The sequence below is a fragment of the Emydura macquarii genome, unplaced genomic scaffold, assembly GCF_026122565.2.
Source record: "Emydura macquarii macquarii isolate MOO-44397 ecotype Brisbane River unplaced genomic scaffold, CSIRO-AGI_Emac_v2 contig_2948, whole genome shotgun sequence".
NCBI classification, from domain to species: Eukaryota; Metazoa; Chordata; order Testudines; family Chelidae; genus Emydura; species Emydura macquarii.
This window is the reverse complement of record NW_027133085.1, coordinates 3,241,984-3,265,157: the sequence shown is the minus strand read 5'-3', so window position 1 is coordinate 3,265,157 and position 23,174 is coordinate 3,241,984. Positions and strand designations below refer to the sequence as shown.

Sequence of the window (23,174 nt, the reverse complement as noted above, 5' to 3'; positions counted from 1 at the left end):
CACTAAAGATCTCTATCCAGCCTACCAAATCGATGAGAAGATTGGGCTTCATGTTCATATCCTTTCATCTGAAGAGCCCAGGGCTCTGGTTCTCCAAACTGTCTCTAGTCAGATGAATCATATTATGTGCTGTAGAGGCATTTAAGGTGTCAGGAACAAGTGCACCTGACAGAATCAAAGTATACCCCACAGGGTCTTTGACAACTTGTTAGGGAGAAAGAGCCTGCACTTCCACTGCAGGGATCTGCAGAGCAGCAACATGGTCCTCTATTAATTCCTTCATTAGATGCTACAAAGGGGACTTCCTATCCTCTACAGAGGAATCCTTCAGCAGGAAGGTGCTGCACACACTGATCCAAAAATAGCTTGCCATTTTGGTAGTTAATTCTGATGTGGGGGAGGATTTTCCTTATCTCGTTCTGCTTTTTTAGCCCTTCCTACTTCTGGTTCATTGCTTGCTACTTCCTATGAATATCAGAATTGTGGGAGACGTGGGGCTGCAGAATGGGAATTTTTTTACTCAATAACTTCTTTTTTGCTAGCATCATCTCCCACAATTCTACCATCCCTCTTAGCAAAGGGATAATTTAATGTCTATAGCTACTGATAATGGGTTAGTTAGCCTGTTGTACCTAGTTTAGTGGTTGTCATTAACATTATTAATTGTTGTTATTATTACTTTATTACTAATCATATTCCACAAGTTTTTGCACAGTTTTGGAATGAATCATCTTGGCAGCAAGCTGGAGAAGGGAGTGTGATCAAAAGAATCTCCCCTGCTTTATTAGTTGACATGGTATTGATCTTAATATCTGATATCTGGTTTCATCAAGGACAGATGGAGAAGTCATTTCACTTTCTCATTAATGTTGCATGTTATAGTTAACGAAAGTTGTTTGTTATTTATAGTGCAGAACCACCTAAAACCCCAATTAAAATTTGGACCCCATTGTGCTAGGCCCTGTACAAACACATAGTGAGGGTGGTGTTAAGATAAGGTGGGCCTACAAATTTACCCTAATTGTGAGCTCAATTGTAAAAAGTATGTGAAAGGTTGTAAGATGTCACAATAACCTATAAAAACAAATGTTTGTGGAAAAATGTGTGAAATGGAGACAGACTGAACTAGTCCAAACAGAAAGGTCTACTGATATAATTCAAGGACTGTTTTATGATTGTGCTTGGTAAAAAGAAAAGTGTGGAACCAGAAATTGATTGAACCAAAATGGGTGTGTTGGAAACTAGGCCGAATTGCTGTAAAAATAATGAGGGGAATGGGCTTTTTTGTCCATCATTGTCTTTTGTGGATCCTTAAAGGGAATTTGGGAGAAAAATTGGCTACTAGAGCAAGTTTCACCATCATGGCTGCCACTCCCATCATCAAGGCTCGAGGCCTTAATCCTGATCCTGAGAGATGTCCTGACTAGACTGGGCCAGAATGAGGGACCCCGATGACATTGCCACCTCTGCTGACTCTAGCTGAATCCCAGACACCACCTGGGATTAAACGGGTTTGGACTTTAACATCAGCAACAGTGGTTCCAGCTCATCTCAGCTAACTTCTTCTCTTTTCCCCAAAAGGATAGTTATTACCATCTTTGATACTGCCTAAAACAGTGGCTCTCATCCTTTTCAGACTACTTGTACCCCTTTCAGAAGTCTCATTTGTCTTGCCTACCCCATGTTTCACCTCACTTAAAAACTGCATGCTTACAAAATCATTCATAAAAATATAAAAATGTCACAGCGCATTGTTACTGAAAAATTGCTTACTTTCTCATTTTTACCACATTATTATAAAATAAATAATTGGAACATAAATATTAAACTTACATTTCAGCATATAGTATAAAAAGCAGTATAAACAAATCATGGTCTGTATGAAATTTTAGTTTGTACTGACTTCGTTAGTGCTTTTTAAGTAGCCTGTTGTAAAACTAGGCAAATATGTAGATGAGTTGACGTATCCCCTGAAAGACCTCTCTGTGTCTTCGTACCCCCAGTTGAGAATCTCTAGCCTGAGAAGATTGTCAAACAAGGGTTTTTTCCTTCTAAAAACTCTCCAGGGAAAGGGAATAAGGGATGTTGTTAAAATGAAAGCCTTATTCAGTACTTTATATTTCAAAAGGTTTAACTGTTTTTCCTCCTTTTCTTTATCTTTAATAGAAGATTAAAATGATTTTTAATAATGCATTTGCCATGGTCCTAAGCTGGCTGAGGTCTCTGTATACCAAACCCCGAACCTTGTTTGACACTGATTAATGTTGTACAGTGACTGGGTTAACATGGTTGGCCCATTTATTTAATCTAAATTAGTACAACAGTGGTCCCTCCAAAGAGTTTACTATCTAAATACACAAGACAAAGCATGGGAGAGGAGACAGGCACAGAACGGTAAAGAGACTTGCCCAAGGTCACACAATAGATTGTTGGTAGAGATGGAAATAGAACCCTAGTCTCCTGACTCCCAGTCCAGTCTGCTGTCTATTATACTATATTTCTTGCATTCCAAGAAATTTTTATTTGTACTTGGTGATTTCTGACCTGGGCAGTTTCCTTTATAACATTAGAAGTTCTTTTTCTGAATAAGTAAGAATCCACTCTGCTTTTCTAGGTCTGTGTTTGGTACTTTTGCTAGGCGTTCTTCTAAGGCGTATACAGTAGTACAACTGTGAAGACCGAGTCATCAGATTGACTCTCTTTTTGTTACCTTTGTGTCATTTCTTTAGGCAGCTAATACTGCTCGCTTCTGCCCGGCTGTGTCAGCAGCCAGGTGTTTCAGACAGTTTATAAAGCAAGGTGCCTCTTTCTTGTCACTGCTTTTTTTATGTCCCCTGAGTGTGATATTCTTTTGTAGGGTGGGGAGAGGCAAGATGGGATGTAGCTTTCTGCAATATCCTACTTTTCCCTTGTTGTCCTTCTCCCTTATTTCTTCTTGGTGTGTGTTTCTGTTCTGTTACTGGCTTGTTTAGATTCTTTGGAGAATTGCTTGGAAAGTTTCCCTACTAATGGGGAAAAAGGGGTAGGGCCTGCATGTGCCTTTATAGTCAGATAGATTTTTATTCTTTTTTTGACCTTTTTAATTGAAGTTCTAAAAAGTGAGTGTAAGGAACTTTTTGATAGGATAGGAAAAAGGAGGAAAACAACAGCAAACACATTTGCTGCTGTGTGACTTTGTTTTTAACATTGGCAATGTTCAGTGCTACTTCTATGATTTTTAAAAAGGATCAGCACTTTAAGAGAGATAGCTATTGTGTATCCACATATGCCCATCTATTCATATATTTACACACAGATGTATGTACAATAAATATAGTATTTGCCTGTCAGATATCTGTATTAGAGTTCATAAATATAACTGTTTGTTTTCTTTCATTAAAACAGGTGGTATGTCACAGCTTGTCCACTGTACCTTCACGAAGTCAGTGTTTTGACATCCTCCAGAATGGCATCTGTAAATATCTGGTAAATAACATTTTGTTGTATTTTTTTAAATTTCTGTCCAAAATACAGAATGCACTTTCAAACAGCTTTGTGATATTCTGATTAACTCTTGTACCCAGCTCACCAGTATAGCAGCAGAACTCCAAGGGGTATTTTAAATGAGATTTGAGGCCAACATTTTGAAAGCAACTAGTAGGTTTTGGTTGCCCAACTTAAAGATTTTCAGATGACATGCACTCAGCACTTTCTGAAAATCGGCCCCGTTTTCAAATTGGGCAACCAAAAATGAAATCCTCCAAAATCACCAGTGCCACAAATGGACCCGGTAGAATTCTTTCTGTTCATTGGGACTTTTTGAGGAGGGTGGCTGCAGCTTTAGATATCAAACCAGCAGAGGTACAGGTGAAGTCGTACAGGCTGGTGGATGTTTTGGCCTCAGCGGGACCCTCTAAGGTAGCTCTCCCTATTGATGAGGCTATCTTGGAACCTTTCAGGGTACCATAGCACAGTGGTTCTCAATCAGGGCTATGTGTACCCCTGGAGATATGCAGAGGTCTTCCAGGAGGTACATTGACTCCTCTAGATATTTGCCTAGTTTTACAACATGGAAGACTACATGAAAAGCACTAGCGAAGTCATTACAAACTAAAATTTCATACAGACTGAGTGGTTTATACTGCTCTATATATTATATCAGTGTTTTCTCAATCTGAGCGGTTGCAATTTATTTTATAATTATATAGTAAAAATGAGAAAGTAAGCAATTTTTCAGTAATAGCGTGCTGTGACACTTTTTTGTATTTTTATGTCTGATTTTGTAAGCAAGTAGTTTTTAAGTGAGGTGAAACTTGAGGTACGCAAGACAAATCAGACTCCTGAAAGGAGTACAGTAGCCTGGAAATGTTGAGAACCACTGCTTAGATAGCAGTAAACAAGCTTTTCCCTTTCCAGAGTGCTCATGCCATAATGCACTTGTTAAACCATTATTGACCTCCTTAATTTTCCTATGTACTAAAGCTATATGCTTCTAGTTACTTGAATATTTCCTTACAAATGTCATTCCAGATCCTTGATCAGGTTTGTTGCTCTTTACTGAATCTTCTCCATCATTTTGACAGTTGTACTGGAGTGACCAACACCTGTGCTTTTTGCTCTAGGTGCCTCTACTAAATGTGCTCAATGCTTTATTCTTCTTTGAGTGCTAGTTCTTATCTGTATTCCACTGTGGGTACACATGTGCTTCATGCTCTTGAGGCCAGTGAATTCTTTCAAGTCTGTGAGTCTCCACTTCTGGTCTCCTTGGGCTCCATACTGAGAGTAAAAGGGGTGGACCTGATCTACCACCTCTCCACTTCCTTCTTACCACAACATGGCCTGTAAATATTTAAAGTTATATATTCTTACTTTTTTGTTGCTAGTGTTTTGCTAGTTCCCTGGTTAGTGTTAGTCCAAAATACCAGGGTGGGGGTTCTATCTTCTTTCAAGACAACAGGCCCTTCCCTTAGCTCACTGTGGGTTGATCTGATAGCAATTAGTACATATCACCCACCAACAGATGGTTATTCAGTCTCTTCTCCCTTGCACCCATTTTGGCCCAGCCACCCCTTTGAATGAATGGTATTGTGATCTGCTGCACATGGTTGCAACACCACTAAAATTTGGCTTGGCCACCCCTCCATTCAGCATGATAGAGGGGCAGCTGGGCCAAATTTGAGTTGGACTCCATGCCACAACACTATTATTAGAAGACTTGCCGCTCCTTCCTAGAAAGTTTGATGGGGTGCACACCACCCAGTTGAGAACCTCTGCTCTAGCGCAAGAAGTAGTGATGGGCTTGATGCAGAAATAGGGTGAAATTCTCTGGCTTATGTTACACAGGGGGTCATAAAGGACCCTCTGGCCTTAGAATCTATGAATAACTGTGTTCTATACACATTGTGAGCTAGTTAGAAAGTTAAATTATCCATCAAATGTATTGAACGTAGATATTCAGGTGTATGCAATAAAATAATCTTGGAATCTTCCAAATGCCAAAGACTCAGTCAAGGAATTACATGATCACTCTCCAGATGTAGAAGTGCATGACTGGCTAAAACTGATATATATCTACTGATCTGAAGGAGAATATTTATTTCAGCATAAAGCATTTTTGTACAGAAGTTCCTCAAGCATTATCTATGCAGATCCCCACTCTCGGTAAATGCCTCAATGCACATGAAATTTTCTAGCTAGCAGTGTCTGTGTCCAGACATGCTCTTCCTAACTCCTTATGCCTCTAAACAAGGGTATAAAAAAGGGATGGCCTACCAAGCGTCATTTCCTTTTAACTACAGCACACAGCAAGCAGAAACATACCCCAGTCTGTTGCTCTTCCTTTGACATTTTTTAAAGGAAAATAACTTTATTATGAACTCACCAGGTGTCTTTGTTCTCATTCTTATGATGATTTCAGCAGTTAGTCTATTTAGCAGATTTCCTCTCCTGTCATTTGAGACACTCTACTACTGAAGTTAGCTATATTAAAATTACCCAGAAGTCCTGTTAATGTATCTGGACCGTATCACTTTCTGTTTGGTATAGTGACTACTGTTTTTATCCTAATTGTTGACTTTAACACTATTCTTGGAGGTTAACTCTGTGCTCCATTGTGTTGCAGGACTGGATGCTTTGTGTGATACACTAGAACCTCAAAGATAGGAACACCTCAGGAATGGAGGTTGTTCGTAACTCTGAACAAAGCATGGTACAGTACCCTGCAGTCAGTGTTTTCCAGCTGAGACTGGGAGAGATCTCTGCAAAGGTGGCACTTGGCAGCACTGCCTGGTTTGCAAACAGCTCCCTGCCCTATTCCTATTTCTTGCCTTTGGGCTAAACTGGGGGGAGGGAGGGCTGCCCTGCACCGTTGGCACTACAAGCCCCAGCACTCAGCCGCCTCTCTCCCAAGCTCGCTCTGCTCTGTGCATTGCTCGCCACGCTCCAGAGGCAGCACGTGGCAGGGGGTTGGTGCCAGCCCACTGCCAGCGCCCTTCTCTTCCCTCACCTGCCCCTTGCATTCCCAGAGGTGCTGGCAGGATCCAGGAGTGCAGCCACAGGCAAAGCTTGGGCCTCATCGGCGCACAGGCTGTGGCCATTTAAAACTCCTCCAGAGCGCAGCTTCTCCATTCCAGCTCCAGGCCAGATTTTGGCTGCAATAGCAGTAGCTCCCTATGGCAGCTTCTTTCTCAGCTCTATGTCACCCTCCTGATGGGGTGATGGTGAAAACAGCTTCCCCATCCTGGTGCGGTGGCACGGGGGGGTGAAACAGCACTCTTGGTTTACAGGAAACAGTGCAGACCCCGAACTGTTTCTGCTCTGCATGCCGACCTTTAAGATGCAATACAGACACAGTATAGTCTTTGCTTTTTTTTTTCTTCTTTCCTTCGCTGCTGCCTGATTGCTTACTTCCAGTTTCACAGGGCGTTTGGTTGACCGGTCAGTTCCTAACTCTGGTATTCCTATCTTTGAGGTTCTACTGTATTTAGATTTAAATTAATTCTTTATCTTCAGTTTAACATGGGAGTCACTTCCCAAGGGAAAATGAGGGCAATTTTAAAAAGTTGTTGAATGTATTAATTTGAATGGGAGGATGTGATTTTTGTGATATTATAGAAGAGAAACATTCTACTCTAGCCATGTTTGTGTATCAATAAAAGACTGTTTGTGTAAGATATAATGAACTTGTTTTGTCTCATAGGTTGGACTGGCTGTAATACCTGATAGTACAGCTGGATCTGTTTTGTGTGCCATGAGTAAGCTCCTGGATCAAGCTTGCATCCTTAGTGAAAATCTACACAAGTTTCTAGCCTCTTGCTGTTATAGTCTTCTTTACTTCCTGTTAACTTTAGACAAAGAGGATGCAGAACATGTGCGGAAGAGGTAATGCTTATTTTATAATTAAAGAAATTCTCTGTCATTTACATCTGTTTGAATACTTGTGACTTTTTTCACTTTTTGCTTGGCCCCTTTTCATGCTTATTCTGAAATAATTCTTGGATTTAGGAAAAACCCTCCATATGTAGGGTTAACTGGTATTATAAAAAGTTTCTTCAAAGCTGTTTCTTATTACAGTTGTTGTAGGTTATGTCAGGAAAACAATGTTGTACCTTGGCTCTAGAAAGGCAGGTATTCATACCTTAATCTTTGGATTTAGCTTTTGGCTTCATTAGGAACAGTGAAAGTGACACTTAAAATTCTTGGATTTAGAAAGTCATTGTTCTAAGACACCAGTGCTTTTAATTAGTCTATACTCTTAGCTAACTAGAATATTGAGCTTTAGCAAAGCTTCTCAGACATAGTTTTATGGAATTTGGAAATGAGTCTGACTAAAAAAGGCTAGATATATTTAAACCATGCAAGTATGTTTACCGCTCTAGATGGAATGTATATTTTAAAGAAACAAGGTAGATGAGGTAATATCTTTTATTGGACCAACTTCTTTGGTGAAAGACAAGATTTCAACCTTATACAGAGCTGTTCTTCAAGTCTGGGAAAGGTACTCAGAATGTCACAGCTAAATACAAGGGGGAACAGATTGTTTAGCATAAGTAGTTAATACACATTCAGGGTAAAATGGCCCATTAACACTTCTGCAGTCATAGGACAAAAAAGTGAGGTTAGCAGTTTACAGGTTGTTGTAATAAGCCATAAATCCAGTGTCTTTATAAAATCCATGTTTTTTAGTGTCTAGCAGAGTAATGAATTTAAGCTCCCAGGCTTGTCTTTTGAATGTGTTGTGCAGGTTTCCTCTTAGGATGAGGACTGAGAGGTCAGATAGAGAGTAGTCACTTTGTGAAAAGTGTTCACCCATAGCTGATATGGTGTTTTTGTTTTATCATTTGTGTGAGTTCAGTCAAGAGCATAGCAATTGTCTGGTTTTGGTCACATAGTTGTTAGGGCATTCAGTGCACTGGATGAGGAACACCACATGTCGTGATAGGCATGTGTAGTACCTATAGATCTTGAATGGTGTGCTGTGAGGGCATTGATCATTGTAGCAGTGGAGATATGTCTGTACATTTTGTATCTGTTGTTATAACAGGATTTAGTCCTGCTTTGAGTTTGTATGCCCTGCTTCTCTGGGGAGCTTGCTTCTGATGATGAGGTTGGAGGATTGTTTGAAGCCCAGAATGGGGTTCAGGAAAGATTTCTTTCAGGACGTGCCCCCTATTGAACATGGGTTGTAATTGTTTAATGATACCCTGCATGGGTTCCAGTATAGGATGATAGGGATGTGCGGTCTGAGGGTTTTTTCTCCCTATACTGAAGCAAATTCCCTTGGCATGTTTGGGTGTCCTGTTCCAAGATATGATCTACTTCTCTGGCTGAGTGTCCTTGTTTGGTGAAGGTGGTTTTGAGTATGTTAAGGTGTGTATCCTGGATTCGTTTCCTCATAAGTGATATATGAGTGTCTGGCTGTAAATAACAGATTTCTTGGTGAGTTTGGGGTGGTTACAGGATCTATGAATGTAAGTGTGGTGATCGATGGGTGTCTTGTGTATAGTTGTCTTTAGGGATCTATTGTTGGAGCTGAGTGTGGTGTCCAAGTAGTTGATATGCTGGTGTGGGAGTGTTCTAGGGGGAGTTTAATGGGGATGGGTGGTGGTTGTTGAAGATATAGTAGAATTCCATGAGGGAGTTCAGATTGTCAGTCCAGAGGATGAAAATATTAGGATGTATCTCAGGCATATCACTGGTTTTGTTATGCATTTGTCCAGAAATTCATCCTCAAGGTGGCCCATGAAGAGGTTGGCACATGGGGGAGCAGTCTTCGTACCCATGGGTGTTCTGATGGGTTGGACAAAGTGTTTGTTGTTGAATGTAAAATTGTTATGGGTGAGGTCAAGATGAAATGGATGAAGTTGACTGTTTTTGGGGTGGATATCTAAGGGCTGTCCATTGTCTTGTAGATATTTGAGGCAGGCAGTGATGCTGTCATTGTGAGGGTTGTTGGTGTATTGGGAGGTGACATCCTTGATGGCCAGCATGGTGTTCTGAGAAAGGTTATTAGTATTGCAGATTTTTGGAAGGAAATCAGTTGGAGGAAGCTGGCCCTATGTATGGTGAGTGGTTTTGAGCATCGTTTCTATGAGTTCTGATATTCCTTCAGTAAGAGGGGCATGGCCCAGGTATGCCTGGTTCTGCCTAGGTTCCCTTGTTTGTGTATCTTGGTAAGCATATAAAAGGTCCCTAGTATGGTTTAGTGGGGGATGAGGTTTATCTTGGAGTTGTCTGGGGAAGGATTTGACAATATCTTTAAATTCCTGGGTGAATTGTGGTGTGGGATCATATTTGAATTCTTTGTTGTAAGTGGTGTCAGAGATTTAATGGTTGGCCTCGTTAATGTAGTCTTCACAGTTGTGGATTATTATAGCACCCCATTTGTCTGCTTGTTTGATCCCTATCTGTGTGTGGTTGGGTTTCAGGGACTGTATAGCTGTCCTGTCAGTGATGGAGAGATTGTGGTGGATGTGATGTTAACCACTGTACTATAAAGAGAACAATTGTTCAACTCTTAAATTCTCAAACTAAAACTATTTATATTAATAACTAGGTGCTTCATACAGTTTTTATTTTATGACTGAATCTCCCCTCCCCCAGTTCTTGTGCCTTTTAAACACACACAGTAAAAGTCACTGGGTCTTTATCTCTGTGTAGTTGCGGGGAGGGGTCCAGTTACCACCATAAGTTAACACAAAGGCTAACTTAAATCAGTAAGGTCCAGGACTGGATGTACATTTGTATTCTCCTTTACTTGTTGTGTAACCCTTGTGGAACATTATCATATTTCTCTTAATACTCACTGTTCCCCATGAATTGCCATTTGTGTATAGTTGAAAACAGCCTATCAAATTTATTCATCTTAACTGTGTGGACACCTTTACTTGTGCAGATAAGGATAAGGCATAGGAGCAAACTTTGAATGCACTTCTGTTCTGTGATTGAGATCGTCCCAACTCTGTTAATTGATTATTTCCTCTCCCCAGGGACATGTTATGGGGATCGTGTATTTCAGTGCTAGCTCTCGTACCACGAGTGTTGAGGTTGATGCTGCAAAGTCTTCAAGTGAGCAGGGCCTGTCGGGAAGAACTGCCTGTCATTGGCCAGCTGCTTCGTTTGTTAATGCAACATGGACAGCTCAGGAATCACATGGTGACGAGTGAACTTCTGGTGCAACAGATTGTCAAGGATATTATGGTATGAAACTATTTTTCCCCCAGAAGATTTCAAGAATATCTTATTAAACCTCAGCCAATGTTTGTACACAACACTAATTCAAATCATGTACAAAAAAGGCACCCGCCCATGGAATCCAGATTTTGGTCCATAGCTGCCTTCTTTATGCCTTGGCCGTGCAGACTCTGCTTGGGCATGTAGAGAGCCGTGTAGGGTATATATACAGGCATGTAGGGCATACAGAACAGGGAGGCTATCTGTGTGAACATGCGCTTATCAGTGATGACCCTCACTGGCTGCTGTTGTCATGAGGCATTCTGTGGGACTGCCAGAAACATGCAGTATGCCACTACCAATCAACGTCAGGAAGGCCGCTCCACTGCTGCCGTGCAGCTTTCTCTGGTTAGTCTCTGACCCTCACACCGACGAGGAAGATCAACTTCTAAACTTGTAGCCATAGGGAACAATAGCCATGTAAAGGGGCCCTGGCCACTGGAATCTATTAGTGGCAAAATGCATCTGAGATGATGGGTTATTTTTATCACAGACAACAGCTTGACATAGAAGGGACACACACCAGGGACAATCAATGAGCTCACAATAAAATTATAAAACTTTTGAGATTTGCCAAAGTCCAAAAATAAGGCACCTGATAGTTTGTCACTGAGTTATAGAACAGCATCAGACTGGAACAAACTTTCCTCAAATATGTATAGAAACACCTCGCTAACTGGGAGCGGGTGAGAGAACCCAGCACAAATCAGTGAGGCAACTTGTTACCAGAACAATTTAGGGAAGCCCATTTGATATTACCGAGAGAACTTTATAGTGTATAGGATTACCCCCTAAAAACTACTGGTGTGGTAGTTCACGCTATTGGAATTTCCAAGGAGACAATCCTCCCTTGAAACATACAGCCCTCTGATCAAGATAAAAAACGTAAGCTGTGATACTTCAAAAACAGATACCAAATGTATATAGAAGTGAATGGTTACATCAAGTAGAAAGAGAGAGAAATCAAACATGGCTTGTAACCATATAACATTATATAGAAATAAACATTTAACAGGATATGACTATTAGAAGTTATACAGTACAGAAAATAATACTTAGACTACTAGAACATATATGGTAAAAGAATGTTCTGAAGAATACTATTACTTTAATAAAACAGTATAATACTTGCCTTAATGTTTTATATAAACCATAAACATTTATACTTAAACATCTATCATCCAGCAAGCGGTAGGCCAGGCAGTTGCTGGATGGGTAGAGAGGGAGAATCTCACTCAGACCACAAGCATCCAACTTTATTGACATCACACTCAGGTAACCTTTACTTACACAACCTTTAAATATTCCTCTGTTCGTCAGCGAAGGTCCTTTTGTTCTGTCCAGGGATTGCTAAGAGAGCTACCTCAGGCTCAGACACAGAGCGGGGACTCAGGTAGCCTGGTTGCCTGTATTTCCAGAAGCACCTGTGCAAGATTATTTTAGGCTCAGACACAGAGTGGGGACTCAGCCCGGTTGTCTGTAGGCCCAGAGGCTCCTGTAGCTTCCTAATGGAAGGATTACCCTGGCTTAGACACAGAGCGGGGACTTAGTTAACCCGTTTGTCTAAATCCTAAGGTGCATCTTTGCTTCAGTGATGCTCACCGCTGTTCAGATGTTTTCCAGGATGTCTCGAATCTCCTTTTCTGCTGAGGTCCGTTCTCTTGATCTCCTCAGGTGTTCAGCTCCTCTTCTTCCAAGTGATCTCAGCTCTCTACAAACTGCATGCTGACAGTTGGCTATATATGTAGCTATGTTTCAGTAGGGGAGGGGTGACGTTAGGAGTGAGAACGTCAATGGATAGGGGACAGGCTAGAAGTGAGGAGGGAGTTAGGAGTGAATAGAGAGGGGAGCTGTTTTCTAATTCTAATTCAATGCCAGATTCATGTGCTAATTTTTATCCTAAAGATCCTTTTTCCTAAAACTTATCAGTATTTTAAATACCACACAATGTCCAGACACTGATACCACTTTAATTGTTTAATTAATGACCGCTACTGTTGTAATTTTAAACCCTTCCAAAGCTTTTCTGCAGTCCTTTTCACCTGATTATTCTATCTAGCAGATTAAATAGCTTGAGACAAAAATCTCCAGCTAGTCTGATTTAGCAAATCTTGAAAGAAGGGCATTTTGTGTGGTGTCAGGCTTTCTGCTGGGTTACTGAGGAACTTCGTGTAACCCCAAAGCATAACAACAGTTATAACAGGTGCAGCACCTCCTGCCTCTGCTTTGCTGAGTGGGCTGCAGCCAAGATTTCTCAGCAGTGTTACTGTAGCTTTTTTGGGACAGATGATCTGAAAAACGGGTGTCGTAAATAGGTTACTTCTTTTGATTGGAGTGGGTTGGGAAGTCTTTTAACTTTAAAGCAGCACAGCAAGTGTGGCTTTTTTAGATTTCAGTGGGTGGCTCTTTGAAAAGCCACAGCCTGTGCATTCTCACAGGCCTAGCATGTCCACAGGAGCCAGAAAGGCTCCAGGAGCAGGAAAAGACTCTGACAGCTCCAGGGAGCTGCTGGAACCTTTGTCTGCTACATTCCCACTGTTAGAGCCTTCCCTTAGACATGGGAGACTCTGCTTGGGCATGTAGAGAGCCGTGCAGGGTATATATACAGGCATGTAGGGCATTCTGCTCAGTAACACTTAGGCCATGTCTCACCATTGACAATGCTGTGTACCTATGCTAATTGGGAATGCAGTGTTACTTTACACACTGCCATATATGTAGATGTACCCTAAAAGAGTCTCTGCTATATTCTGTAAAGAGAAAATGACATACTTGGCTCCTGGCATTTAACACTTACTTAAACCTGCTTGGCCAGTGGCTGTGGTGTTACACTTCGTGTAGGCATAACTAAAGCTATGTCTACACTACCACTTGTGTTGGTATAACTTATGTCATTCACAGGTGTGAAAAAAAAACAACCCTAAGTTACACTGACAGAATCACTGGTGTGGACAGCAGCTATGTCAGCGGGAGAACTTCTCCCCCAATATAGCTCTCACCCTTCATTGGGAGTGGCTTAATTAAATCCAAGGGAGAGCACTTTTCTGTTGGCATAAAGAAGCTCCATGAGAGATCTTACAGCGGTACAGCTCCATTGGTACAGCTGAGCTGCTGTGAGCTCTCGAGTTGTAGACATGTCCTAAAATGCTGGAGTATTGTCTACCCTAGAGCTCCCACTGGTTCGGCTGGTGGTAGCCTTGGTGAGACTGTTTTTATAAAACTCCTTACAGTGGACATAGCCACTACTATAGTAGAGTCTTGATCATTTCCACTAATGATTTGGAAATGCATTGTAAATTGCTGAACTGGAAGAAAGCAAACAAACATGATTAATTCAAGAGGGGTAGCCGTGTTAGTCTGTATACAGCAAAAACAACAAGAGTCCCGTAGCACTTTAAAGACTAACAAATTTAGTTTCTGCAGGCATAAGCTTGCGCAACCCACTTGGTCAGATGCAAGAAATAGAAATCAGATAGGGGGTATAGGTATACATCCAAGGGTAAGGCACAACAAGGGGGAGTGTAGGTGTTAGCAATGTCAATTCACACTTATCAGATAAATTCTCACACCCTTCATAGTATCCTAGAAATATTCTGTGGCTTATTTTGTAAAAAGTAATTTAGTCTTAGTGCTCGAATGAAATGATAATACTGTGTCTCTGCTAATGTTTACTGAGAAAAGGGGAAGCCATCATCTGGAGTTAAGGAATTATGGGTTGTATAAATGAACAAGGTTCTTCTATATTTGATTTCTTGTTAGTAATAGAGTTTATGGTTAACTGAAAATATCAGACCAACAAACTGAAGCTTCATGATTAGTACTGTCAGTTTAGTGGGTCACAGTGGGGGGTTTTCAACGTGTTCTAGGGTGACCAGATAGCAAGTGAGAAAAATTGAGACGGGGTGAAAGATAACAGGCTCTTATATAAGAAAAAGTCCTGAATATCAGGATTGTCCCTATAAAATTGGGACATCTGGTCACCCTAACCTGTTCCCTTTTTGCCTCCAGACATTGAAGAGTGGTGAAGTCCAAGAGCAGTGGCTAACAGACCTCCATTACTGTTTCAACATATATCTTGCCACACATCCACAGGGACCTGGTGCCATTAGCACAGTATATTGAAGACATTAAAATTGTACATCTGCTTTAAAGTGTTTACTTCCATTTAATTGTGAATGGAAAATGTTGGAATATGGTTTGTTATAAAAAATTTTTAAGTGGAATTTAAATAAAATCTGTTTTTACAACATTACTTTGGTCTTGAAGCAAGAAAGTAACACGTCAGTGAAAGTGGTTTTAGTAAGACCGTTGACTGCAGGAGAGGATAAATTGAGGACAATCCCAGCTGTTGAAGTGAAAATATTAAATGCTTTGTTTATTGGACTCTTGTATTGACTGCAGTCATTTTCCATTATTTATAATATTACACAATAAAGTCATTTAAATATTTGTTAATATTCCACCTTAAAAAGCATGAGTTGTATTTTTGCATTGTATAACCGTATTTTGGATATTGAATATAAAAATAGAACTGTAGTAAAGAATAAAGTTAAAGTAATAAAATACAATATGCTTAGGACAAAAATAAGAAAAGAACATGTTACATAATTATTTTCTCTTAAGGGCATCACTTCAATGGACATGTTTTTGTCTGCCTTCAGTTTCACTTCAGCAGTCAATGGCAAACCTCCAGCTGACTTCAGTGGGCGAAGATATAAAAATATTTTACAACTATTTCACTAACACACAAATTTACTTTCTTTTGAGGAGCGGGTGAGATGGTGAATATATGCAATACGTGGTGAAATCCTGGTCCCACTGACTTCACCCTAGAAACTTAGCAATTAACACACTCCTCTCTCAATCAGGATTTCCACCAATCCATTAGTATCGAACACTGAGCTTAAACACAATGTTCCTCTTTAGTAAGAATGAGAGTGCACAGGTTGAGCAGATGCATTCATGCCTAGTGAAGGCTATGCTTTCTGCTCTATGTAGATTTTGTGGTACAATTAATGATCCATCTTACTACATTATTTCAAAGCTTTTGGTACTCTGAATTTAGAGTGAAGTGAGTGAGACACAATGACAAAGATTTTTTAAAATAGTTAACCCATTAATATAACTGGCTCAGCACATCTAGCTGCTCACTACAGCAATTTGGAAAAAGTGATTTCAGTCCCACAGACATTCCAATACTTTGGCAATTGCTTTCATCCCAAAAAGACATAAAACTTTGACTTTGATACGTTAAAACAAAAACTTCCAACTTTTTTAAAACTAAAATGAAAAAACTGCCTCTTTCAGCCAAAATGAAGTTGACATTTTCCCATAAAAATTTGTTTTGCTTAATAGCAGCCTCTAAGTATTTACTGAAGGATGTAAACACAAAAGATGGTGAGAAAGTGAGTAGGATATGTTATGGTATATGGGGATGGAAATGAACAACAAATTTTGATATTAAGCGAAAATTCTTAATATTGCTATCTTTTAGATTGTGGAATAATCTCTCAAAGGAAAGGGTGGAAGCCATATTAGTTTAGCACCTTAAATTTTAGAATAAATATCAGGTGGATTGCATCCACAAACTATTTCCTAGATGTGGGCTTTGACTAGGGAATAGTTGGGTTTCTAATCTAGAGGGAGTTTCAAATCTCAAGATTTTTAATCTGGGTGTAGAATTATCCCTTGTTTTGGGCTTTTCACCTAGAGAAAACCACTTACTATATTGTTTTTGTTTTAGCTTTTATAACTCAGAAATGCTTTGGTATGGTTCAACTGCACATATTAAGTATTTTTCAAACTCCATATGTGGCTCAGCATAGGGCTATAATTAACACTTAAAACATATTTACAGATAACACTGATAACTTCAGTAAGAGCCCAACTGCTAATTCTAGCCTACTTAACTTTATACAATTTCCAAATTTCATTGTCTGTAAATTTACTTTTTAATTCTACATTTCATTTGTACATGAAATTAGTTCAACTCCCTGGAAGTTGTCTTTGGCAAACAGCACTGAGATAAACTAGCAAAGGTATTTTCAATTATTGTATTAATATTTTGTATACTTTTTTAAATTACAAGAAGGATTTCATACAACCAAGGAGTGTTCTTTAAGTTGTCCTCAGGTTCCCTATAAACTTTGCTCACTGCTTGGGTCTTTTGTTTTTTGACTTTGCAGCAGTGGTTGGTCTCATGTTATATGAAAAATGTTTCAATTTTCTTTCATTCTCCAGCAGATGAACATACTGCAGGTTGCTTACTGTAAAAACAAAAAATATGAATTAGGTCTATGGGGGTAGTAATAATTTTTTTAAAGAAAAGATGCAGTTAGCCTTCATGTCTGCATAAACCAAATTAATACTTATGTAAATAAGGCTATTTAACAGAATTGTCCAAAGTTTCATCAGCATGCCAGGAAAAAAAGAAAACCCTTCTTGACAACGTAGCCTGAGTGCAGGGTTCTGTTTCTCGCTATCACAGATGCTGGGGAGGTAGGTATGTACATTACTGCACTTTACATAGGTAGCATTTTCAAAAATACTTAAATGACTTAGAACCTACATCTCTTTGACTTACTTTGCTCTAGCTAATTAGTGAAAGGTTTATGGGGCAACAATTGTATCACTGACACCTAAACAGCTGGTATGTTGAATATGCCAAAGAAAGAGCAAGATGTTTTGTTTTGTATGGTTTGTGGGAGCTCAACAATTTACAAATCTTTCCTTTGAAAACAAAACGAACTTCTCCCAATGTGCACGACTTGTAGACGTGCTCAGGTTTGAACTCCCAGAGAGGAATCCAGCTTGACCCCTGCAGAACCTGATTCCAAAGTAGAGAATTCCAAACTCTCCAGACCCTATTGTTTTTCTATCTTATGTACAAATTATCAGTGGCATTTTGTTCTTTGTACTGTCTTGTAGCAGGGAAGTTGTTTACATGTTGCATCATGCAAAGGGTAAAAAAAAAGTGCACAGGTGATAAAAAGACATATCTACAGTCAGTAATTTTAAACAAATACTTCCTGGTTGCAGTTATTTTTCAAACATGGTCTGGGGTGGCAGAGGGAACATTGCTTTTCACTCCCCTTCCCTGTGGACTAAACATACAGCAAGTTCAGTTTTTACATTTTGACATGTTTCCCCCCGCAACACACACACTTCTTGCTGAGCAGCAGCTGTGCTTTGCTGCTGCAGCACACCTGGGCTGGAACCAGCTGCCCCATCTCAATACCTTTTTGTGTCCCCCTCCCAACGTTTTCAGCCAGCGTATGCCACTGAGTACATTCAATTAGTTTCATGCCAATCTCCAGTTGGCAGATATGTCACTATACACTTTTTCACAAGGCACAAGAATGTTAATCCTGGTATTCTTCACCTTCCCAGCTGTACTCTTCTCAGAGAGATGAATCAAACATGAGTCTATTTTGACCTGCTCTAGAAACCTACGTCAAAAATACTGTTTCTGGCATTAGCCACTGACAGCTCTGAACTTTTCCAACAAACAATGTTGTCATGCACAAAAGGAGTCAGATGGAAAACACATCATTGTCTTTAAGACAGGACTAAAGTTCCCTGAGCTCCTATTAGGTGAATGAAAGTAGGTACTGTTCTACATGAACTGGGCAAAGTTCCTATCACTATCCTACTCGTCACCAAGTTATGAAAGGTAAGGTCTACTCAAAGCTGCAAAATAAAGCCTTTCTATTTCATAAAAGATAAGAGCAGGGCGATTTGTTGTTCCTAAATACAAAGAACTAAGCAAAACACAAGTTTTAAAATCTACTGTTGACTCTCTATGCAAACAAAACCTTTCTGACTGATAGCTTTCTAGGCTAGATTCAAAATGGACAGAGGTGTTATAGTGCAAGAAAGAGCCTGCTTGTCTTTTTAGTGAGAGAAACTTATCTACACTTACAATGTAAATCCCAGGACAGTGCTGCTGTAAGGCTCCCTGTGACTTGCGAAAGTTCTGTAAACTAGTTGGAGAACACCAAGAAAAGACAGCATGGGAATGTTTTTAGTTTTCTTTAATCAGTGTCCTAACACCAAATATTTTAAATCAAGGAAACAGCTTTTTAGCAATACATGGTGTAATTTTTGAATCACAGATGGTCTGACTAGAAAGGACCACTTTGGCCATTCAAACTGAGCCCTCCAAGTTTGCAAAACTAATGATTACATCAACTCTGCTACCTTTGTCTTAAGCAGTCTCTGAATACATGCATGATATTGCTTTACCTCTAATTACAAACTGTGCTCATTGTCTCCCTCTTCTCTGGACTATATAGGTTAGCTCCTTTTCTGTCTTCATGTCTTACCCTCCAGTCATGGTGGTATTCTGATTGCAGTTTTATGCATTTAGCACTAATTCATCTAAATCCTTTCTCAACCCTGGAAACCGGAACTGCACACAGGGTTTCATGCATAGAACAGAGATAAGACTTTATTAGTGACACCTAGAAGTATCAGCATGGCTTTCAGTTGGAGATCTATAGCTGTTACCTAATAACACCTAGCTCTTATATAGTATTTTCATCAGTAGTTCTCAAAGTGCTTTACAAAGACAAAGGAGGTTCATATCCCCATTTTACAGATGGGGAAATTGAGGCATGCACAGCTGAAGTGACTTGTCCAAAGGCACCCAGAAGGCCTGAGGCAGTGCCAGGAATAGAATGGAGATTGCTTGATCTTAGTTCAATTTATGTGGCCACATGAATGTCCACCTCCAATGGGCATCCTGTGAGCAGTCTTAGCAGGAAGGCCAAGGACTGAATGAATAGGAATCTGAATTACCTTCTCCCACAGATGCAGGCCTAGCTCTGTGTAAACTACTGTAGAGAACAATTCTATGCTGCCAGGGGGCCTGACCTAATCTAATCTAGTTTTAAAACAGCTGATCTAATACAGCATTAAGATAGACACTGGTGTACATAGGATCTGGTGCCTGTCTTCTGCTACCTAAGTGCAGAACAGCAATCAACTGCCCATCTTAGATTAGTATAGTGCTAGTGGAACAGGGCTGCATCATCTTAAGTTTCATTACAACAAATTGTTGGAACACAGTTTTTCAGGAGTCTCTAACTCCTGAAATCAGGAAAATGGCAAAGGTTATTGGCATTTTTTCTGTTTCTCATATATTTAGTGTTACAGTGTTGGGGGTATAATTCTTCCTTTAATGAGCAGGGTCCCTTAACACTCCTGTTATTCTCTCTGAGTCCCAGATGCCTTTCAGCAGCAGATCTGGTCTAATGGCCACTTATGAGAACTCAGCTGGAAATGCTGAATAGTCCCAATGTAATGTTTGTAGTGGAAAGTGATGAGAGGGCACTAGTCCTTTCTAAAGGACATACCAGTACATAGGGAAAGGGACAGGGGCACTGCCATTTTCCCTCTATCCCTCACCCTGCCCTGCTGCCTTTGAGTGCTGTAGCAAGGCTATTCCCAAATGCAGAAGGCCAAAATAAAAATGAGTTTTAGGGCTCACATTTCAGCCTTTTAAGTACAGTAGAACCTCAGGCTTACGAACAGCTCGGGAACGGAGGTTGTTCATAATTCTGAAATGTTCGTAACTCTGAACATTTTTAAAAAGTTTACAACTGAACATTGACTACAGCTTTGAAACTTTACTATGCAGAAGAAAAATGCTGCTTTTAATCATCAATTTAAATGAAACAGTTTCCTTACCTTGACAAAAAAAATATAAACTTCCCCTTTATTTTTTAGTAGTTTATGTTTAACACAGTACCGTACTGTATTTGCTTTTTTTGGGTCTCTGTGCAGCTCCTGTGCCCTCCATTACCTATCTGGAATAACTCTTGCCCTGCCTGTCTCTGCACAAGTGTAACTGATTAGAACTTAATAAACAATTCTGTAGCTAACTCAAGGAGGAACAGAATCCAGCTCACCCTGTGAGTTTTACTGGCTCTGCAGAAGATGATAGAAGAAAAACTTGTTTTTATCACTGCAATCTGCAGCCAGGAGTGTGAATGCACTCAGCACACAGAGCTAGGAAAGAAGATGATTCAATTTTTACATAGCACAGAACAATGGTGGGAAAGAGTGTGGGAAACGGGTTTTGCATCCCTGCCCATCCTGGCTAATAGCCATTGATGGACCTATCCTCCATGAGCTTATCTAGTTCTTTTTTAAACCCCATTATAGTCTTGGTCTTCACAACATCCTCTTAGAAAGAGTTCCACAGGCTGACTGTGCGTCGTGTGAAGAAAACTTCCTTTTGTTTGTTGTAAACCTGCTGCTTATTAATTTCATTTGGTGACCACTAGTTCTTGAGTTAATCCATCAATTACTCCCCAGCATTGTTGGGAAACAACATCTAAACATAACGTGAGTGTGTTGAGTGTATGGCTTCCTAGCTGGAGACGATTAAGAGCTGGTGCACAAATGTGACAATCAAAAAAGGCCAAGCAGCCAGCACGCACTGCAGTGTCTCTCAAAATGGGCATCCTGACCCAAAAGGGGGTCACAAGACTATTGTAGGGGGGTTGTGAGAGCAGCAGTTGCTGACTGGGCACTCAGCTCTGAAGGCAGCACCGCCACCAGCAGCAGCGCAGAAGTAAGGGTGGTATGGTATTGGGGATTGTCACAGCCTGAAATATTTTCAAATGGGGTCCCAGCAAAAAAAGTTTGAGAACCGCTGAGCCACAGCGAGGGTGTGTAGTAATCAGCTCTTAGTAGCACCGTAGTTGTGCTGTGAGGTAGGATGCTGAAGGCACAGGGCTGCCTTTCAGAGTGCCAGAGAAGTTCACCAATAACTTAGTTACTACTGGAGTGTGACTCAGTAGTCAAAAGAAAGCTTTTTCTTCCTCCTGATTCTTTTCACCCTCATCCCCTGCTACTGTAACTGTCTCCCCACACACTAACACCTCCCCTCAACTATATAACATCAGGAGAATAGGGATTTTAAAATATTCTTCTGTGGCAAGAAGCCAGCCTGGGAGTTGGTTCACAGATATGACATCATCAAAAAGGTCTAACCAGCAAGTCAGAATGTGTCTGGGCAATATGGATAGATGTACGTATCTGTGTCCGTGAGCGCGTGTGCAATTGTACTTGCCTAATTTTTGTTCACAAATTCCCCATATGTGTAGAAATGTGCTACCTATGCATCCATATGGCCATCAGGTAGTTGTGCTGATAAATTAAGTACATGCATTTGTATGCACATATTTATGAACAGATGAGTTGAAATATCTGTCCTTCTCTGTATACTGCCATCAGAGGGATTTTCCTACTCACATTTCTTTGAGCATACCTTGTTATACAAACAAGTTAATATAAAAAAAATGAAAAAATAATACTCGTAAGTCCAAAAGTAGTCACAGAACCCAGCTGTCTGGGTGATAGCTGTCTTGGCACAATAATACATTCGATTGGTTTCCTTTTTTTTTTTTTTCATCATTATTACTGTAATTTTAGATGGCTTGAGTAGGAAAGGAAAATGAGGAAAACAAAACTAAATATAACATTTTAAATTCCAGAAATGCATTCAAAGATTCACTAAGGCCATAACCTTACCTGAGATCATGTGCACATCAGAAAACTTATGCTTTGAAGAATGTCTTGCTGGATGGCATATTTTTCCTTCTTGAGAGTGCCCTTTAAAAAACAAATATGTGCACATTTTTACAAATTCATACACAGGTGGTTATTTATAGGCCATTTCACTGTCAACTGCAGCAAGTCTTAATCTTAGATTATTTTAATGTAAGTGTTTGCGTTTCTCATTAAAAGTCTCATACTGGAATATTGTTCAGATGAGCCATAATAGAATTTCAAGTAATCTTTGGGTAAATTTTGTAGTTTCAACATAAAAAGGAAATATATTTATTTAACCATGTTTTAAATTTTCCATAGTGTTTGGATGAATAATTAGCAGAGTAAACCTGCATCCAGTTCAGTGTTAGAAATTATTTATCTGCTTATTTTTAAAGTACACAAACCCAGCATATCACCTCCCGATCACCACATTCAAATTCAGAATAGTACTCAAGGTAATTTAAAAAAACCCTTTTTCTCTACTATGCTGTTAGATTTATTCATTTGTAGGTCATACATTCAGGCACAGAACTAATGTGCACTATCATAGGAGAATAACCTAAAATATTCCAACAAAATTCAATTGTCTCATTGCAACTAAATGAAATTAAACCTCAGTTACAAAGACACTTCCTTAGCAAGGCAAATTCACATTTTAAAAATAAAAATAAAATAGGAAGACGTTAGGGTTATTTTCAAAAACGAAAGAACAGCCAAGACGTTCTCAGTCCCACATGCCCAATGCAACTGCTCGATCCCTTCCTGCACTACCTATGTGAGCAGGTCTGGTGAAGTAGAAATATGGGGCGATGTCTGTCTGGTTGAGGGACACCTGTTCTGGAGTAATGATATGCGGTGACCCATACTGTTTTAGAAGCAAATCATTTCTAAATCACTGACTT

The 23,174-nt window shown here is 39.9% G+C and overlaps 2 protein-coding genes across 3 annotated transcripts in view; one reads left to right on the top strand and one right to left on the bottom strand.

Moving 5' to 3' along the window:
* Positions 1-14,962, top strand: part of TEX10 (testis expressed 10) — a 99,776-nt gene extending 84,814 nt beyond the window's left edge. Inside the window, exons 12-15 of the mRNA XM_067569820.1 lie at positions 3,385-3,465; positions 7,178-7,359; positions 10,467-10,677; positions 14,719-14,962. Of these exons, the coding sequence (XP_067425921.1) occupies positions 3,385-3,465; positions 7,178-7,359; positions 10,467-10,677; positions 14,719-14,832 (588 nt within the window). The 3' untranslated portion in view covers positions 14,833-14,962. The remainder of the gene's footprint in view (positions 1-3,384; positions 3,466-7,177; positions 7,360-10,466; positions 10,678-14,718) is intronic.
* A 1,267-nt stretch (positions 14,963-16,229) lies between these two features.
* INVS (inversin) overlaps positions 16,230-23,174 on the bottom strand; it is a 170,841-nt gene continuing 163,896 nt past the window's right edge. For both annotated transcript variants that reach the window (XM_067569819.1, XM_067569818.1), the window contains exons 16-17: positions 22,252-22,332; positions 16,230-16,976 (exon numbers count right to left, since the gene is read on the bottom strand). In XM_067569819.1, coding sequence (XP_067425920.1) covers positions 16,861-16,976; positions 22,252-22,332 — 197 coding nt within the window. In that variant the 3' untranslated portion in view covers positions 16,230-16,860. The remainder of the gene's footprint in view (positions 16,977-22,251; positions 22,333-23,174) is intronic.